The following is a 16,277-nucleotide window of genomic DNA, read 5'->3' on the forward strand; positions in this document are numbered from 1 at the left end:
AATGTTAATAGAAAAATGGAAGGATGTGGCAGGGGTCCTCCAAAGAAAACCTAAGACGTGTAAAGACTGGCTCACGTATTGCATAGGAGCTCCACTGATAAAACTCATCCATTTCCCAACTTCTGAGTAGTTTGTCTTGCAACGTCACCCTGCTATCGCGTATTCTACTCGTCTTGTGCTGCCGCTGTGGCCTCTCTGCAAGGGGCAGGAAGGTGAGCTCTCTGCAAGCCCCAGATCTCCGTTATTTTCAGCGGACCAGGCAAGCCCGCTCGGTCTGCGCCGCGTGGCGCGGCCATCGGCAGCCCCACGGCAGCGGATCGCAGCTCTCCCGCCCGAGGGCTGCAGCCGCGGCCGACAGCGTAACCCCCGCGGGCTGGGCCAGGCCCCGGCGGCTGTGCCCGGCGCTGGAGGCGGTCAGCCCGCGGCCCCAGGTTGGTTTGGCCCGGCTGCGCGCCCAGCAGCCGCCCGCTTCACTGCCGGGAGGGGAGGCCGGGCCGCCCCGGCGCCCCCCGCCGCGCCCTGCCCGGGGCGGGCAGAGCCCTCCCGGCTTTGCCGACGCTTGCGGGGGATTAGCGGGGCAAAGCGCTCATCCGCCGCTGACCCCGAGGCGGGACTGCGGCCGGGCCGGGGCCGTCCGGAGGAGGAAGGTGGGGCTGGCTCTGCGGGGACCGGAGCTTTCGCTGCGGGTAACTGCCGGCTGTCGGCTCGGCAGCGGCGGGCGGGGCGGGAGCTCGGCTTCGCAGCCGCTGTGTAACCCCGCGCCCCGGCGTGGCCGCCCGGTCCCCGCAGGCTGGCGCGGCCGGCAGGGCGGGCAGACGTGGCCGGGGTGCGGGGCCGGGGAGTTGTCGGCCCCGGGGGGCGTGCGGAGGGGGCGGGCGGGCACTGGCTCCTTCCTCTGGGCTCTCTCGTTCAGGCCCCTGGGTGAATCCTGCTTGTTGCTACTTGTTTGATTTCTTTTTTTTTTTTCCCTGTGAGTTTCTGTGTCGGGAAAGTGCGTGGAGTCTGCGGGAGAGACGCCCGGGCGGCTCGGTGCCTGTGCTGAGGCCCGCCTGGGCACTGCGGCTGGGTGCAGGCGCCCGCAGAGCGGGGCCAGCGCTGCCCGCCCCGGTGACCCGCAGGCCCGTAGCGTGGCCGTGGGCCTCGGCAAGACACGCGTGAGATCTTACCGTGCCCGCGACGTCCCCAGATACGCTCCTGCACCCTAACTTCTCCCCTGCGAATGTGAAGTGCTAGCGGATTTGCTTGCTGCCTAGAATGCCTTCCTTACCTTGCTGTCAAATGGCTGTATCACCTTCATTTCAAGCCCCGTCAAAGCTTTTTATACAGCTGCTGAATTAATTTTGAGTCGCCACTCCGCTGCTGGTAGAAGTTCTAAGAAAAAGGGAGTGAGCAAGATCGCACTGTATTGATTTTTAGAGCCTTGTAGAGCTTTACCGTGTTAAAATAGGAAAATTAAGTGGTACTTTAGCTTTGAAAGCGAAGTTCTTCACTAATAGATTGATCCAGTGTGTAGTCATTGAAAAATTATTCTCATCGCTTGCAATGCCTCTCTTCTGGGAGCCACTAAATGAGCTGCGTATGATTCAGTTCATGGATTGCTAATGTCAGTTCATTACTTCTGGTGGCACAAGGTCCAAATACAGTTTGATAATGAACCATTCCCCCTTCCGTTATTAATCTTGTTTTCATGATTGTAATGCCCCTGCATAAATATTTTCTGTTGGATGACAATTGCCACAAAACTCTTTAGCTCTCATTTGTTTTCAAAAGATCAGAGCTTTTAGAATTGACTTCAATAATTAAATTTAGCAGTTTGTTTCCATGTTCTTTTCATACCCTCTTCCTACAGCTAAAGGTTGGCTCCAAAAATTGGGATCCTGTACTGATGTCATGTTTGAGCTCCGAAGGGTTGTCATCCAGGGGGCAGCCCCTGTGCATGAGATTAGGTTGAATGCTTACAGCCCTTGCTGATTCTTTAACCTGTTGCTTAAAAATACCCACCTCCAACGAAGTTTCCTGGGAACTGTAAGCCTCAACATGCAGTAGGACTTTAACTGTTGCGGAGCATTGGGGTAATGCAAGAAAACCAAGGTGGAACCTAAGCCTGAGGTAGATCTCTTCCAGAAGTGTCCTCTGGGAATGTTCAGAGAGTGAAGAGCTGTAGCTTCCCGTGAGTGGGGCTGGCCAGTTCAGTCTGCAGCAAGTCAGAATGTCAAGATCAGCTGAATAATAATCAGCAGATGAAATGTCAGTGTGGACACCTAATATACATTTATCAGTAGAAGGAGATCAGGTACTGATACCACACAGTACTGTTTCTCTACTGCGTGTAGAAGTTTTACAAAGGTCAAGGAGTCCAGAGGCATCACATTTCTCTGAAAGCTGTCTTGCTTTGTTGGGAAAGTTGTCGCTGGATAACAGTCAGCAAGAGGAAAAGTGTTTTTAGAAACAGAAGAAGCAGTTACCCAGCCCTTCGGAGAGTGAACGCTAAAATGTGCCCTCAAAAATGGATCAATTTTTTCTTTGAGCAGGCCTAAGATTGATGTATTATACTTTGGTTTGTGCCCAGGAAATACACTGTCTGAGATTAAGCTGAATTTATCACCACTCCTTGCCTCCAAATGCTTTAAAGTAACCTTTTATTTCCGCATTTACATTAATTTAGGGTTCAGTTGTTAGTTCAAAGTTTATTTGGCAACGTCATTGCATGGTTCTTGCCTTTCCTGCGCATCATCAGACAATCTACAAGTTGGCTGCCAATTTTCAGGTAATGAGGTGTGGCTGGCTTGCAGTTTCCCTGACTTGTAGCATGGAGCTGATACTCATTTTGTCAGTTGTCGAGCTGTAACTGTTTCCAGTAGTTAAGTAGGGTAGGATGCATTTCACCTAACATGTCTGCATCTGAAGCTGTGTAGGTGGGTTCCTGTTGTAGTCGGTGGAAACTTAGCCAGTATAATCAACAGAGTCTGGAGAACAAGTCTTCCTACACTAAGGTAGATGCTAACCAGGTCAGGTAAATCAATTTTTGATTGCTTTGACTGACTGAAATGGGATTATAGTATCTAGTATAGGTTCCAATAGGTTTGTTGTATACATATCAAGTTAGGTGAATCCCAGCTCTTGTGTCTTTCTTACTTGTGTAAGCACACAATAGTGAAAGAAGTGGTCTGACTTTTAGAGAAAGTTGTTGATTTTTATTCTTCATCTACTATAGCTGGGATTAGAGAGTTTGTGGGGGTTTTTTTCCGTCTGGAAAGTTTCTTGCAGATGGGAAAGGCAGTTTTTCAGTTCTGGGAAAACGCTGGGGAGTGTATAGAGTGGAAAGTAGTAAGCAAACTGATGTATGGTCAAAGAGGATGGTTCAGATAAACAGATGGATAGTACAAAAATTATGTAATAATGCAAAATTTTATTTTTGTTGTTTTAGAGTTAAATTATAATGTTAACTGTATTCAGCTTTTGACAAATGAAGTAAAAGAAACAGTTGTGTTCTAAACACTTGTTTTTAACTAATTGTTGAACTAGATAATCTGCTCACACTGAGCTTCGATTTGACTATAGTTCCCGTTCAGATATAGGTTGTATCATCGTCAAAATCGAAGGCCATATATCCCGTAAAATTAAGTGGCGGTGGTATTGGAGTTTCCAGAGCAAAATTTATTCTTTGAACAATGGATGAGTTAGTATGCTGCATAAATGGCTCATTGCAGCTACATTTATACTAGCTCAGGATCTGAGCTGCAATCCATGCTCGTGGTTGAACAGTCCAATTATTTGGATCTTTATCCAGAAAGTGCTAGGTGTTAGTATGACGAATGGCATGTTGTAGCCTCATGCTCTTGGCTGCCTTAACAATTCCATGCAGCAACCTTTAACTTTCTTATTAAGTACTTGTCAGTGTGGAATAAACTCATGAAATAAGAGGAAATGTGTTGTGGGATTTTATTGTGCTGTTGCGTTAAGTATTTCAAGGCCCCACTGTGCCTTGTGATCAGTACCAGACCAAATTGTTTATAAACTAGTTATTGGATAAAGGCATCAGGTGGCAAAATTGAGGTGAAGGGCTTTTTTCTTTGATCTAACAAGCCTCAGCAGTCTCTACATGAACATTGCCTGCAGTTTCTTTTTTTTTTTTTTTTTTTTGTAGGGTGACTATTTTTCTGGCATCCATTAGGCAAGAGGTTTAAGTTTCAGAATCTGAAGGAGTGCAAGTGTCACCTCCACAGAGGTAACAGACCAAATAGAGAAGGTAAGCTAGTGTTGCTGGCTCCTGACATCCACCTGCTGTGACACAAGTGCAGATGTCTGGCAAATTACAGGGTAGGATATGTGCAGGAGCTGTCTGGTCAAACAGAAGTGTTTGCAGTGGGAAGGGGGAAGTGATGTGGACAAATAAAACAAAAGAGATCAAAGAAGACCTCAGTAGGTGTGTTTTGAACTGAACCAATGAGGTCCTGGTTCTAATTTTTGAGACCAGAAGACTGTGATAGAAAGGAGACAAGGCTGATGGGAACCTAAAGGCTGGATTCATTTTAGTCATATATGAACAGGTACCTGCTTTGCTATCATGTAGGCTCCCTGTATGGAGAAGGATGAAAGACATGAGGCAAGGTGCCTCTCTTATTTTATCAGCCCCTTATAGAGGAAATGGATATGCTTTCATCCAAGTGAGATGGAGGTTGATTCAGAAACTGTTGGGGGGGAAGGTTTAGAAAGAAGTTGCAAACTTAGGTGTTATGAAACAGTAGTAAAAATATTGGATTAACGTGTAATATTCTGTGTGAAATTCATGCACCATTGTGCTTACAACCCAGCCTGCAGAAGCACAGCCTATTGCTTCTTCCGACGTGACTCTGTTGTCTGTAGTGGTCTATGGCCTTGACCATAAAGTCCTTGACAGTGCAATTGGTATGTGTCTTAAGTTTGGGGTGTGATAAATGCGCTTCATTGAATTGCCTTTGCAGCAATCAGATAGTCCACGGGAGACACACTGTGTTCTTCAGGAGGCTGCCCCTTCCCTTCCCCTTCCATCTCCAAACTAGCTAGATACTGAAAATGGTGGAGAATGCAGTGATGTGCCAGTGTTGATGCTGAACAGGGTTTGGCATCTCGGGCTGTCTTTAGTACGTGACCTGAGGTCTGCTGCGTGGGGTGTGTATGTTTGATGTGATCTAGGAAGTGAAAAATCACACAGGGCTGGCTCAAAAGAGTTCTCACCCAATTTGTTGTTATAACTGTGACAGCCAGATCAGTGATGCCAGATCCTCCACTTAGAGGAAAAAAACCCACAAATCGAAAAACCCAACCATATTGACTTGTTGTCTTGGAACTCCAAAACTATTTTTCCCCTGCCCTGAATACCCTGAATTTAATCACAAAGTATCACAGTCCTTTTGGATCTCTCAGCTTTACAGGACAACATACTCAGTGGTTTAAACTTAATTTCATGAGCTCATTAAGAAATACAGCAAACAAACATAGGCTCAATTCCCTTTTGCCCAGACCAGTCTATCACGTGAATTCACTTATTCGCCATTCAAGTCATAAGGCTTCATAACTTATAACCTGTAACTGTTAATTCATGCTCTTATGAGGGAAAAAAAAAAATGAGAAAAGACTTTGTTACCTAGCCCGGGGTAAGAGTGCTTGTCCCTTCCTCCTCTGTCCCCCTGGTGCAGGCATCCCCTGTATCATGCTGGGAGCAGGAAAGTTGAACCCACTTCAAAAGCCTTTTGAGTACGCTGGCGGTTTGGCCTATACCATTTCCCTAAGTTAGCAGATTCTGAGGAAACTGCCAGACAAGAGGTACTGGCTGCAGGAGCCAGCGATGAGCAGGTGCTAATGGTGCATAGTGGCCCTTTTGCTCTTTCTAGCCCCCTGTCCTGCCCACCTGGTGCTCCTGCTTTGACGAAATGGCACTGCTCCCAGCCTACATCAGGCCTTAGCAGGAGCCGGGTTAGCCAAAATCTGAGCAGAAGTTGAGTGAGTTGTCATGCTGAGCACACCAGAAGTACTTTAAAGGATTTTTTTAGAGATTCAAGGGTACATTACTAGCTCAGAAGTCTGGATGAAGTTGTAAGTGATGTTTTTTAAGGTAAATTTTTAACGTTGAGGGGCATGATAAATTACCGAGTTGTTTGGGCATCCAGAGGTGTTCCAGAGACAGTCCAATTTATTGCTGAAATATGAGGTGAAATCATTATTAGCTTCCGCAACTTCACTGAGATGCAATAAAACATTATTCATCACCCAGAACAGAACACTTGAAATCGTTCTATGTAGTATATTTTTAATAATAGAAGTGGAAGCTAAATAATATATCTGCAGGGGCTTGTTCGTAAACATGGTGGAAGTGAGGAAATATGATGTTCAATATAACTTATTCAAGTTATGATTTTGGAGCTGTAAATCAAAAGACAAGGGATTAGGGTGAATAATTCTTTCTGGAATAGCACTCAAATTCTTGAACTAAGTATGACAGCTGTTGAATGCATTATTGTTAAGTATGTGGTGACTTTTCTTAAGACAAGCTGATGTGCAACTGGTGTGATTTGCAGAGGAAAATGCAAGCATATGAGAGTGTCTCTAGCACTCTTCTCTGGTAGCCAGATAGCACCTGCAGGATCGTGTTTCCTAAGCCCTTTAGCAGTTCTCCTGGTACCGGTCTCTGCAGACAAATAAGCAATTGATACTGGGAGTCAATGAATTTCAGCTGCATTCTGTTAATATATAGGAAGTTAATGAAGCCTGGGAAGATGTCTGAACCTGCAGGTTTTGATGTACATGGTGTTTCTTAGAATGTTCTACTTGCTGTAAAACCTCTGAGCAGAGGGGTGGACCTTTGCTTAAGGGTATGTTTGGATACTCAAGTTATCGGAGTTCCCTGTTTGGCTCTGGCACAGGTTAAATATGTGAAGCTGGTCTTTGCTTTCCCACATCTCTTCTACTGTAAGCTGCCTGGGTCAGAAGCTCTTACTGTGTATCGTTGTAATGTGGGACGTAGCAGGCCCTAGATCTTGATGGAAAACTTCATATTCTATAGAGAATAATTTGTATGTAGACAGGCTCCAGTATGATTTGGACATCTCAGTTCTTATGAAGGTGCCCCTTGATAGTTCTCTACGTTTTTTTTCTCCCCAGAAATAACTAGTTATGGATTGAGTATCCAGTAAATCTTTAAACAAATAGTTAACCTCAATTCTAAAAACTAAAGCTCAGACAGAGATATTTTGAAATTCCATCGTTGTTGAATCCCTCAATGCAAGGGTTTGGGATTATGAATCCTAATCCCTGTATCATCCACAGTTTGGTTATTATTTTGTGTAGTCCGAATAATGAACTAATTACAAAGCATTTATATATACATATAAAGTAATTTAAAAAAAAACCACAGCAATTGTATTTAAGTGCTATTTTACAGGCAAAAGAAAAAGAAAGTTTTGAATAAAAAAAAGTACGTCGTTTGTGTTCATTCTCTGGGGAAGAGATGGCTTTGCCTGGGAGTGGTGGAGGTCCCAGGGCATGGATAAATACTAGACATGAGGAGGAAAGGTAATGCCTGAGGAAGAGACTGCAGTCAGTGTCCTGGCTGAGTTGTGTCTATATGAATCCCAGGGAGAGTGTTGGACAGAAGGAAAAAGCAAATTTTGAATTTGGAATGGAAATTTGAAGATTTACATATTACAGCTACACGCCTCCAGATCTTGATCCTCTGTCTTTACTTTGACCTTAAACTGGATTTGTGTTAAGGGAGATTCCATTGTAGCAGGTAAAATTGGGTCATTTTGCTCCCACAGCCCTTGAAATCAGGGTGCTGGGGCAGTACTGGTTGCAGTCCTTGGTACACAACAGACTGCTGCTGCTTTCCTGGTGTTAAGAGGATATTTCACCACTTTGCTGCATGAGCGGGTGTAGAAGTTGGTAATAGTCATGTAATATATTAACAGAAAGGGGGGAGGGAGGAGGGAGAGGGAAGAAAACACTGTCTTCTCACTCATCAGTGAGCTAATCAACCAAGAGTGGAGTGATGGGAAGGATCCTGAGCCCTGTGTTCCCCAGGCCAGCTTGTGTTATCCAGCAGAAAATTAGTCTGAAAACACGTGATGTGCCAGAATGCGTATCAGGTAATTGAAAGAGCTGGTACAACATCGGTTTGTATAGCAGTCCATTTCAGTTGCTTCTAGTTGATATACGTACTTTATGTGTAGTGGATATACATGCTGAGTGTGTAGTAGGATGTACATGGTTATATGAATAAGCAGATAAAGAAAGAAAGTGTGGCTAGCATGCTGGAGGAAAGTCATGGATGAAACTGAAATTGAAGCCATTCTCTTAATTACCAAAAAAAGTAGTATGGTGTCATGGAGCAGTTTCTGTTACTGGAGTACTATCATATAAAATGCTTTATGTGTGTAGATTTATGCTGATGACATAAAAAAACCCCAAGAAAAATTACATTGTAGTCTATTTATAAAGTATTATGTAAAAATTTTAAAAATGAGTATATGAAAATGACTCTCCAAACCTAGCTCGTTTACTACATATTGTACTCAGGAAGGACTTAAGCACTCAGTAGCTGGCTTGCTTACTTAGTAAGGACTTGAGTCTGACCTCTTTTTCAGTCTTGGCTCTACAATTAAGAATATGAGAATGTAATTTTTAACACATTTCTACTGAGTTTTGGGGCATTTTTAACAAAGGGATTTCTGTTTTGTTGTTGTTGTTTGTCTGGGGGGTGTGTGTGTGTGTGGCGGGTGCTTTGTTTTTACCACTGTAGCTGCTGGATAGTCACTACGAAAGCATGTGTAACTGAATTGTGTCCATCATTGACCAGGGCATAGGTGTAACCTGGTCAGTGATGGAAACAATTCCATCATTGTAAAAGGTGTTTCCTTCACAGCATCTAAAACAGTTGCTAATGAATATAGATCAGTAAACATGTTTTCCATGACTGAATGCTTGGCTGTCAGAAGACCGTAATATTGTGAAAAGATCTGCCACTTTGATCTGCTTGGCCTTATGAGATCTATATAAAAATCTGAATGGTAAGAGTAAGATTATAAAACTGACCATTTGCTGTAAAAGATTGAATGAGCCTAATGCGACTATTTAACATGTTTTGGTTTGTGGGCTTTTTTTTTCCCTTCTTGCCTGATTCTTGGTAGTGGGGCTGAATTTTTTAGGATTTTATGAAGTTGAGTCCCATTCCTCTGCCCCTCAGAAAATCCCAGAGTGACTTTATAGTTTCATTGAAGTGCGTGGGAAAGCTTCTACTGGCTTCACTCAAGCCTGAAATTAGTTCAAATTATTATTTGAATTTCCCTTCATTTGATACTGTGTTGACTGCACGTACCTGTATTAAATGCAGGATTTCTTGTTTATTGTGCTTTCATTGCGTGCACACTACATGCAAAAAACATTTCTCGTGTTTGAGACTGAAATGTGTATTTCTCTTCGCATTTTTAGGTAGCCAATTGCTATTAACCATTTCTTTAAACACTGAAATCTCTTTTTGCTAGGAGCCATCATATGAGATGCTTCCGTTGACGGGGAAAACAATAATATTTGATAGCTTTCCTGATCCTTCAGATACCTGGGAAATAATTGAGACTATTGGCAAAGGAACATATGGAAAAGTTTTCAAGGTGTTAAATAAGAAAAATGGCAGCAAAGCAGCAGTCAAAATTTTGGATCCTGTTCATGTAAGCTACTTAAATTACTTGGTTTGTGCTTATTTAATTGTAAGTGAATTTATGTAGTCTTTTTTTCTTGTAAACTTGGTAGATCATTTGCATTAGAAGTGATAGTGAAATAAACTGCTTTAACTAAGCATACGGCTAAGTATCGGGCTAGCTATCAATGTATTTTTCATATCTACCTCAATTTTGTTACTTGTACTTTTGATTCCCCCTTGTTTATCTCTTACTTTCAGAAGCAGAGCTGATTATTTTCCTGTTCACTACCAAGAGTCCTAACTTCTTCTGTTTTTACTGTTGTTCCCTTTCCTTTTTTATTACATACTAGCCAGTAAGAAAGTTATGTACTTTTAAGTGCTTTAGATGTACCTTCAGGCATCTGTTTTGAGTACAAGCATTTAGCTGAGTTACATGCTGTGAGTGATACTTTAAAAATAAAATAGCATGCTTTATTTCTATTGTTATTGTTGGTTCTACGTTTTCCATCTTTTCAAATAGAAAATACAAAGGCAATAGCTGCTACACACAAAGCACCAGGTGACTGGGGGATAGAATTACTATGTTGTAGGGTATGTTTTTGTTCTCAATAACTGACACTTGCTGGGTGGCAGATTATTGCTCAAAGAGTAATGAAGGACATTAGTCTGGTCTGTAAAGGCATACCCCGTTGACTTCAGTGGTGCTGCAAGTGGCCTGGGATTTTTCTCGAGAATAGTGACTCACAAAACACGGATAAAGAGCTGTTCCTGTTTCAGGTGGCCCCTTTGAGCTCATCTTTTGCACTCCCAGTAGAGGGTCATGAGGCATGTACTTCTGTTGCCCGACCTCTGGGCAGGAGGGGAAGAGCACGCCATGCCGTGTGAAACGCTGCAGGTCTGGAGCTACACAGCCACACAGGGCTCTGGCTGCTCCTGCATATTGCACCATGTCAAATTATCGTCCCACAGCCCAAAAGTCCATGAAATGTGTTTGTGAAAACATAGCGTCTTGCGTTATCTTTGCTGTGTTTCTTGTTGATTTGCTTTTTATTTCAGCATGCTTTCAAAGCAACAAAAGGAGGCTCATCTCAGTTTAATATCACGTACCTCTCCCAAAGTAAACATGATTTGCAGCCAAGCGATAAGGATCTTGATGAATTCGAATGCATTGGAAACTCCATTTTTGACTCTTTTGCTTTCTGTAAAAGAGGTTCTTGTGAAGAGACAGGACTGTCTTGCAGTTGGTGTTCGGCTAAATGCTTATATGGCAGGAAATACTTCTGCTTTCATCTATTTTGCAAGTGTTCAGGAAGGATGCTTAAGTGGTAGCTGGCTATGGCAGTGATTACTGAAGGCACAGCGGAAGCTTTCAGTGTTGTGTACACTTTGGAGGTTGTAAGAAAAGGGTAAAGGATGATGGCAGGAAGAAAAAAGAGCTAGTAAAGTTGATGCTAGAGGAAAGAGAAATAGATTAAGTAGGATATAAGGGAGTAGAGTGTAAAGAAAACAGAGGAAATACAGTGGATAAAGATGCAGCATAAGAAATTGAAGGGAGAAGGTATAACTGATGAAAACAGATTCCCTATTTTAATGCAAAAATGGAAGTCAGTAATGCAGTCAATATCCCACTCCAAGACTTTTAGCTTTTAATTGAATATATTCTCCTTTCTATTCTAAGAACACTATTCTTCTTTTCCCCTCCTTTTTACAGGATGTCTGGAGTAGCTGCTGTTACTTCCAAGTTACTGTTAAAGTGAAAATCCTATATTAGAAATAGGGTGAAAGTAATAAACTATTTTTTTTTATTTAAGCTGAAAGAATTGTTAATGGCTGCAGAGGGAGCCATTGCAGTGAAGAAAACGATACTTTCTATATTTTCTTCTTTAAATTTTACAATTTTTTTCTTTGAAGACAGTTTCAGAATTGTGCCACTTGAGAGATGGACTGAAAAAGACAAACAGAAGAAATGTGGTTTTATATCACTTGGTTTAACTGATATTTCCGAATTAAACTGGGAAACTACATTGTCATGGGTGATATGAGACTGATGTCATGTTTAATCCTTTATAGCTCTCAGATTCTTTGTGATAAATAACAGCTCATCTTTTTGAAACTGAAACAGGAAAGTGAAGGTGGTAAAATGAGAATATATAAAGATGGAATTGAGAATACTCTTAGTCTTGTCCTTAGGGCTGTAAGTAAATAACATTGTACTTTAGGGCTCTTAGACAAATTATCCTATGTCTAAGTTCATATGAAAATATTCCCTCTACCATTTCTAAAAGAGGTACTCTTGTGCAGGTAAATATATTCAATTCAACCAAATATTTCAAGTGTTCTTCCTTCCTGAAATATAGAGGAAGATTTTTCTTTTTAGTGTTACAGAATGAATATTCTATTCATTTCATTTTCTCTCTTTTCTCCTTACAATAGTAAAAATCTCATAAAATCTGACCACCCCTCAGGAGACAGAAGCCTCTATTAAATCACAGTAGGACAGTGGGCTAATTCTCTTCCAATTTCCCCAAGGCAGCCAGGGCTATTGTATGGTGTGTGTAGTTTTTTGGCTTTCGACTCTGTTTTTTTCATGGGTGTTTTTTTGCTTTATGATCTGTCCTTGTGTTTTTGCCAGATGCATTTTCTCTTTTCATCCCTTCTTATCTTGCACTCCTTCCCTTTCCTTCCTCTGCCACCTTCAGTGCATTGATTCTTTCTTCCTTCCTGGCATCTCTTTTTTTATTGGCTGTATTCTTTGTTGTGCTTATGGAAAAATTAACTTACGGAGAGTTCCTCCTTTTTTTGAAAGTGGAAGATTTCTGCTGTTTTTCGGCTACTCCAATAAAAAAAAGTGTAAAACCCGTCCTTGCTAGAAGATGAATTCTTGTAATCTGAACATGAAAGTTTAATGGCCCAATTCCTGAAGATGCTGGTGATAGGCAAAGTTCTTTGAGACCAGTCAAGCTGGTCTCAACACAAAGGACTAATATGAGAACTTGGGTTGTATTTAGCATTGGAGAGACCTGTATGAAAAACAAGTGAGCGGAGTCCTCTTAGGGGCAGGTGCCTTTGGTGACGAACAAAATGAGAAGGAGTATCACTCACTGCGAATATGAAGCCTTCCTTTTCTCTGCCATGGTCAGTTGTATTTGGCAGTGCTGAGAGAGTTTTTCAGCACTGAGTAGGTACTTTTCACTGATACGAAATCCGTTCATATGGATAGTGGATTTCCTAGGTAGCCTTCCTTTGGAATTGATTTTTTCATTTCTGTTTCTTTTTGGGTGGATGTAAATAGCAAATTTTATTAAAAATGTTTTAAATCTGGAAACAAGTATGTTGACATTTTTTGGGGATCAAAACAATGGGGGAAAATGGCTGCAGCTATTCTGCCTTTAACTGTGGCCAGGATGGATTGAATATTTTCTCAGCATGACTGAAACACAGCCTGATAGTGTCCCTCAAAGAGCAATTCCAGTGCACAGGTGGAAGCGGTTACCGGAGTCATCCAGTGCCCACTGCTGCTAGCATCCATGTTTGGCCTGAAAGGGCTTGCACAGCTCCTGGTGCATGTGTTGGCAAAACTTGTCCTCATCTCTTACCTCCAAATGGTTTTCCCTCGCTGTGTAAGAAACCCAAGGCCTGTAATGAAAGACTGACAAAAAGCCGCAACTCTTATAGCTCTGTAGGAGAAGCCAAAGAGATCACGGATGTCACCAATTTCATGGTAGTAGAAAATGAGAGAAATTCCCAGTTGATTCTAGGAAGTGGGATGATAAATGAGTAAGATGTGGCTGCAGTCATACGTGTTTGTGCACAGAGAGGTGGAAAGGTAAGACTGGAGAAGTTAAGGTGACTTCCCAAGGCATCTGCATACCTATTCAGTTGTGGATTGCGCTGGCTTTGCCTTGAAATGCTCCTTCCCCCTGCTACTGAGGGCTGCTCTGTCATACCCCATGTGTTTATTAGTTGAAATTGATAAAGACCAAGTGAAAAAACAGATGACTGTTTAGTAGAGTAAACAGAACCAGCTTTGTAGCCCTGCATATGGTACATTCATGTTCTGTTTGGTTTTTTCTTTGCGTTATTTCAAAGTACATTTGAATAGCCAGAAAATGCTATGTGTTGGGTTTTTTTAATGGGTATCATTATTTATTTATTAACTGCTATGTATTTCTCGTTTGTGACACTAGGATATTGATGAAGAAATTGAAGCTGAATACAACATTTTGAAAGCTCTCTCTGATCATCCCAATGTAGTCAAATTCTATGGCATGTACTATAAGAAAGATGTGAAAAATGGAGACCAGCTTTGGCTAGTTCTTGAGGTAAATAATTCAGAAAAATAAGAGTTTTCTTCTAGTTGGCATTCCTATGTTGAATATAAACTCGATGAATGAGATGCAAGCCATTTGTTAGATGTTTTTGTTTAGAGTGGCTACACGTGAAGTGATAAATGCTGTTGTTTAGTCTTTTCAGTGTTCTGAATTAATGGTTTTGATATTATATTGATTGATTTTATTTTGATATTATACTGATAGTGCTGTGCCTTCAGAATTAGGATATAATTTCTAATAGGACTTCGTAGGATTTGCTGCTTAAAATCTTTCTTTGGTGAATAGCTTGTCATGGGAATCTTCCTCTGGTAGCATTTCTTTAAATATGGCTAAGATATGACATAACAGTTAAAAAACCCACTATGATTATTTGTTTTCTAGATTAAATGATAGAAATTAATAATTTAATTGCTTTTTTGGTGCAAGTAAATGCACAAATAGATAAATAAGCAAATAAAAACAGGATACTGCCCAAATACTGTTGAAAGTAGCAGGATTTCCTCAAACGAACTCAGAGCAAGGTAAAGCCAGTAATTTGTGTGTTTCAGTGTTTAGTTTTGACTAATCTAGGAGCCAAGAGCTTGATCATTACTGTTTTTATAGATTCACTGTAACCTATTCTGCAACAACTTCCTCCTCCCCCCAGAGGAAAATGAAGAAGAGTGTCTCCAATTAGAATAATAACGTGACTTTCATAACAAGCAAGGCACTTGATAATGTTTGATCAATTTTTGATAAGGTTGAGATTGAAAAATTTGTTGTATTTTATGATTTATCAGTGAAGTGAATACAAATCTTCTGCCAGATATCTCACTGATACAATGGTATCTAATCCTGGAAACAAGCTCTAAGAAATTCTTAAGTTCTCAAAGCCTTTCTTCTGACTTGCGTTGAGATGTTTTTAAGAATAGTTTGCATTGGAAATCATAAAAAATTATTAGGTTAGAGTGACATCAAAAGATGTCAGCTCTTAGTGTAGTGAGTGTCTTTGAAAATCTAGCTTCTGTTGTGTCTGCTGGGCATCTGAAACTCCATCTGTGAAACTTCTGGCCTGTAAAGAACGGATGCCAAACAGCCAGGGTGGAACAGACTGCAAGAAAACAGTGAAGTGTTTATATTTTAACTTTTATATTTCACATGGGTTTATTTTCTTAATGTGAAAAACACAAGCCTACATCTGGAGTATAAGTTTTATATTTATTCTTAGCATGCCAAGCTGTATATGTGCAAGTGCTAGTGTGGAGCGTGTGGAATAGTCTTAGATGCTTTCTGTCAATGCAATGGATTTCAGTTGGTATGTATATGCATAAGTAGAAAAATAAATTCCAGTAGTGACTTTGGTGAAGCTTTCCTTTTAGTAAAAGTATCTGTGAAAGAAAACTGCTATGGAACAGATTCCTCTGTTGAAGCGTCACCTTCCTTTCAGCTTGTATGCAGCCTTACAGTTTGTTTTTCGCAGTAGCTGTTTAGGTGTCGTGCAGTTTATAAGAATGAAGATACTTTCATCATCTCTGTTCTGTTTTGTTGTTGTGTTTTTTTAACAAGATATTTGTGTCTAAATTCATAAACGTGGTGATTAGTCTATACTTTAGCTTACAGAGACCTCTGTTTCCATTGCTTTGGGTTTTGTTTTTTGTTTTTACTTCATTTTAGTATAAATATCATTTCACTTCTGTTGCTTCCCCTCAAGAAGGGAATCCAGTCCTGAAATTTAGATTTGCAGAGGTTGATACCAAGGAGAGATCTTTCTCACCTCCTTGTCTCAAAAAAGCTGTCAACTAATCCCTGCAAATTCTGTGTGATCCTCTGAAATGAAGATGGATCTTTTGCAGTCAGCACCTAGCCTGTAGATACATTCCCAAAGACTGAAAGGACAAAGAGTGTACACCACTGCAGTTTGTATAATCTGAAGCAGCATCCGTAGCATCTGAATGCAAAATGATGTCAAGGAGGAAAAGTAGAGAATCAAATGCAGACTGTTGGGCACTGTAGTATTCTGGATTCCTGCAAGTCTGCAGCTGCCAGGAAGAGCTTACGGGAGCAGTGGGACATTGAAAACAGAGCTTGTTGCTCTGCTCTGCTTTTGTGTTCTGTGATGGGATCTATGGGCAGGAGGTTTTGGAGGGAAAGTTTCTCAAATTCCGCTAGGAATGAATTGTGATAGATGGTGAAACTCAGCATTTAGTAATGAGCTTAGAGCCGCCACTCTAGTTTACCAACAGAGTTACTCTGTGGAGTGTTTGAATCCATTTATGTAGATGTTATTAAATCAT

At 41.4% G+C, this 16,277-nt stretch overlaps 1 protein-coding gene across 5 annotated transcripts in view; it reads left to right on the plus strand.

Moving 5' to 3' along the window:
- MYO3A (myosin IIIA) overlaps positions 1-16,277 on the plus strand; it is a 155,023-nt gene that overhangs the window by 21,950 nt on the left and 116,796 nt on the right. For 3 of the 5 annotated variants that reach the window (XM_075419554.1, XM_075419557.1, XM_075419559.1), the window contains exons 2-3: positions 9,519-9,701; positions 13,861-13,995. In XM_075419554.1, coding sequence (XP_075275669.1) covers positions 9,534-9,701; positions 13,861-13,995 — 303 coding nt within the window. In that variant the 5' untranslated portion in view covers positions 9,519-9,533. Of the gene's footprint in view, positions 1-576; positions 648-9,518; positions 9,702-13,860; positions 13,996-16,277 lie in introns of those variants that run through there. The other 2 variants (XM_075419556.1, XM_075419558.1) reach the window with 1 other exon arrangement.

Source organism: Opisthocomus hoazin, chromosome 4 (assembly GCF_030867145.1).
Source record: "Opisthocomus hoazin isolate bOpiHoa1 chromosome 4, bOpiHoa1.hap1, whole genome shotgun sequence".
NCBI classification, from domain to species: domain Eukaryota; kingdom Metazoa; phylum Chordata; class Aves; order Opisthocomiformes; family Opisthocomidae; genus Opisthocomus; species Opisthocomus hoazin.